General features: G+C 45.6%; 1 protein-coding gene across 1 annotated transcript in view; it reads right to left on the bottom strand.

The window, feature by feature from the left end:
• Nucleotides 1-1,324: 1,324 nt before the first annotated feature.
• The window catches only part of LAESUDRAFT_662904 (SNF5-domain-containing protein), a gene marked incomplete at both ends in the record, with an annotated part of 3,604 nt that continues 3,486 nt past the window's right edge, over nt 1,325-1,442 (bottom strand). Inside the window, one exon of the mRNA XM_040905023.1 lies at nt 1,325-1,385. Coding sequence (XP_040759671.1) covers nt 1,325-1,385 — 61 coding nt within the window. The remainder of the gene's footprint in view (nt 1,386-1,442) is intronic.

Genomic DNA, 1,442 nt, shown 5'->3' with positions numbered 1-1,442 from the left:
TGCCATCGGCTCGATGAATCGTCCGCTGATCTGCAATATTTCAACCTGCTCTAATGTCACATGTCACTCATCAAGACCCAATTCGAAGGTTACCCATTACCGTGGGTATGTGTGACCGGCGCCTATCCTGCGAAAGACCGGCACCGGGGGCATGAGCCCATGATTCCGCCGGGAACATTTTGGACACATCACAATAACAGTCACAATGTAAATCTAATGTTACTGATGTAAACATCACAGAATAATTTGAATTATCTCGAGTGAGCTCATTGCGGAATAATAGTGATATTATTCAGAAAGACACCAGGATGAGACAACGATTTTGCTCTGGCCAGCATTCATATAATATATTGGTATCATTTTGAATGGATCTTAAGGGTACATTACAAATGTGATCAACATGATGTTACGATGAGTACCAGATGCTTTCCATCATGTGCCGGCTGGAATCATCTTGAACGCATCGGGGATGTCCTAATATGGTTAGCACATTACTATATATAGTAGTAACAATTATGCGATCACAATGAACCCATTGGGAACATCTTGAAGACATAATGGCCACTCACAGATATCATTTGAGATTTTCTCCCAAGAAATATTTACGATGCTATTGCAATAATGCTTGAATGCTGTCATCTGCAGCATTGGGGTCTCATTCTTGCATCTTTATGAATGCTATCCAAATTGTGCCGCAATGTTGATGCTTAAAACATTTTAAAACATTCAAAATGATTTCAAAATGTATGTGCTCAAAACATTGCGTAATTATTTGGACTGTTATTACAATGTGTCCAAAATGTTTCGGGCGGAAGCATGGGCCCATGCCCCCGGTGCGGGAGATCTTAGCGGTGACCTTGTAACATGTTATCAAGGATTGAAGATTTCGGGTAGAACTGCCTGCCGCACTGATTGTAAGAACTCCGCTACACGTCTTCCTTGCCCAGCCTCGCACCCAGACCCCCATGTAATGCCATGCAGTTGAGCTGGGAGGTTTCCAACCTGAGCCACACTGGATGATCAATAGCCCTGCCCTTCTGTGCAGCTCTTGATAGTGTAGAACAGTGCATGCCAATCACATTGAGCCTTGTGAGTGAGAAACAATGGCGGACTTAACTTCAGTATACAATCAAGGACAGCTGTAAAAATCCCTCTCTGCCTCATCTCCATCTCCATCTCACACATTCTCTCCGGTCGTTTGCTTAACAGATATATTTCTGTGCTTCGTATGTACATCCAATCCCACGGTGCCCACCACCGCGACCCGTGCTCCGCCAGGCTTTCTGGTTCGCATCACCGCCCAGAATCCCAATCGAATCGAATGTCATCGCCGTCTCCTGGAAATCGCCTGCGACTGGAACTTCGAAGTCTCGCGCCGTAGTCGCCTGTGGGTACGTTAGAACGCCAACGCATCGTATCACGACACGCCACGCACCGGCTAG

Source organism: Laetiporus sulphureus (assembly GCF_001632365.1).
Source record: "Laetiporus sulphureus 93-53 unplaced genomic scaffold LAESUscaffold_54, whole genome shotgun sequence".
NCBI classification, from domain to species: Eukaryota; Fungi; Basidiomycota; class Agaricomycetes; order Polyporales; family Laetiporaceae; genus Laetiporus; species Laetiporus sulphureus.
Note: the sequence above shows the minus strand (reverse complement) of the source record. Positions and strands in the feature narration are given on the sequence as shown.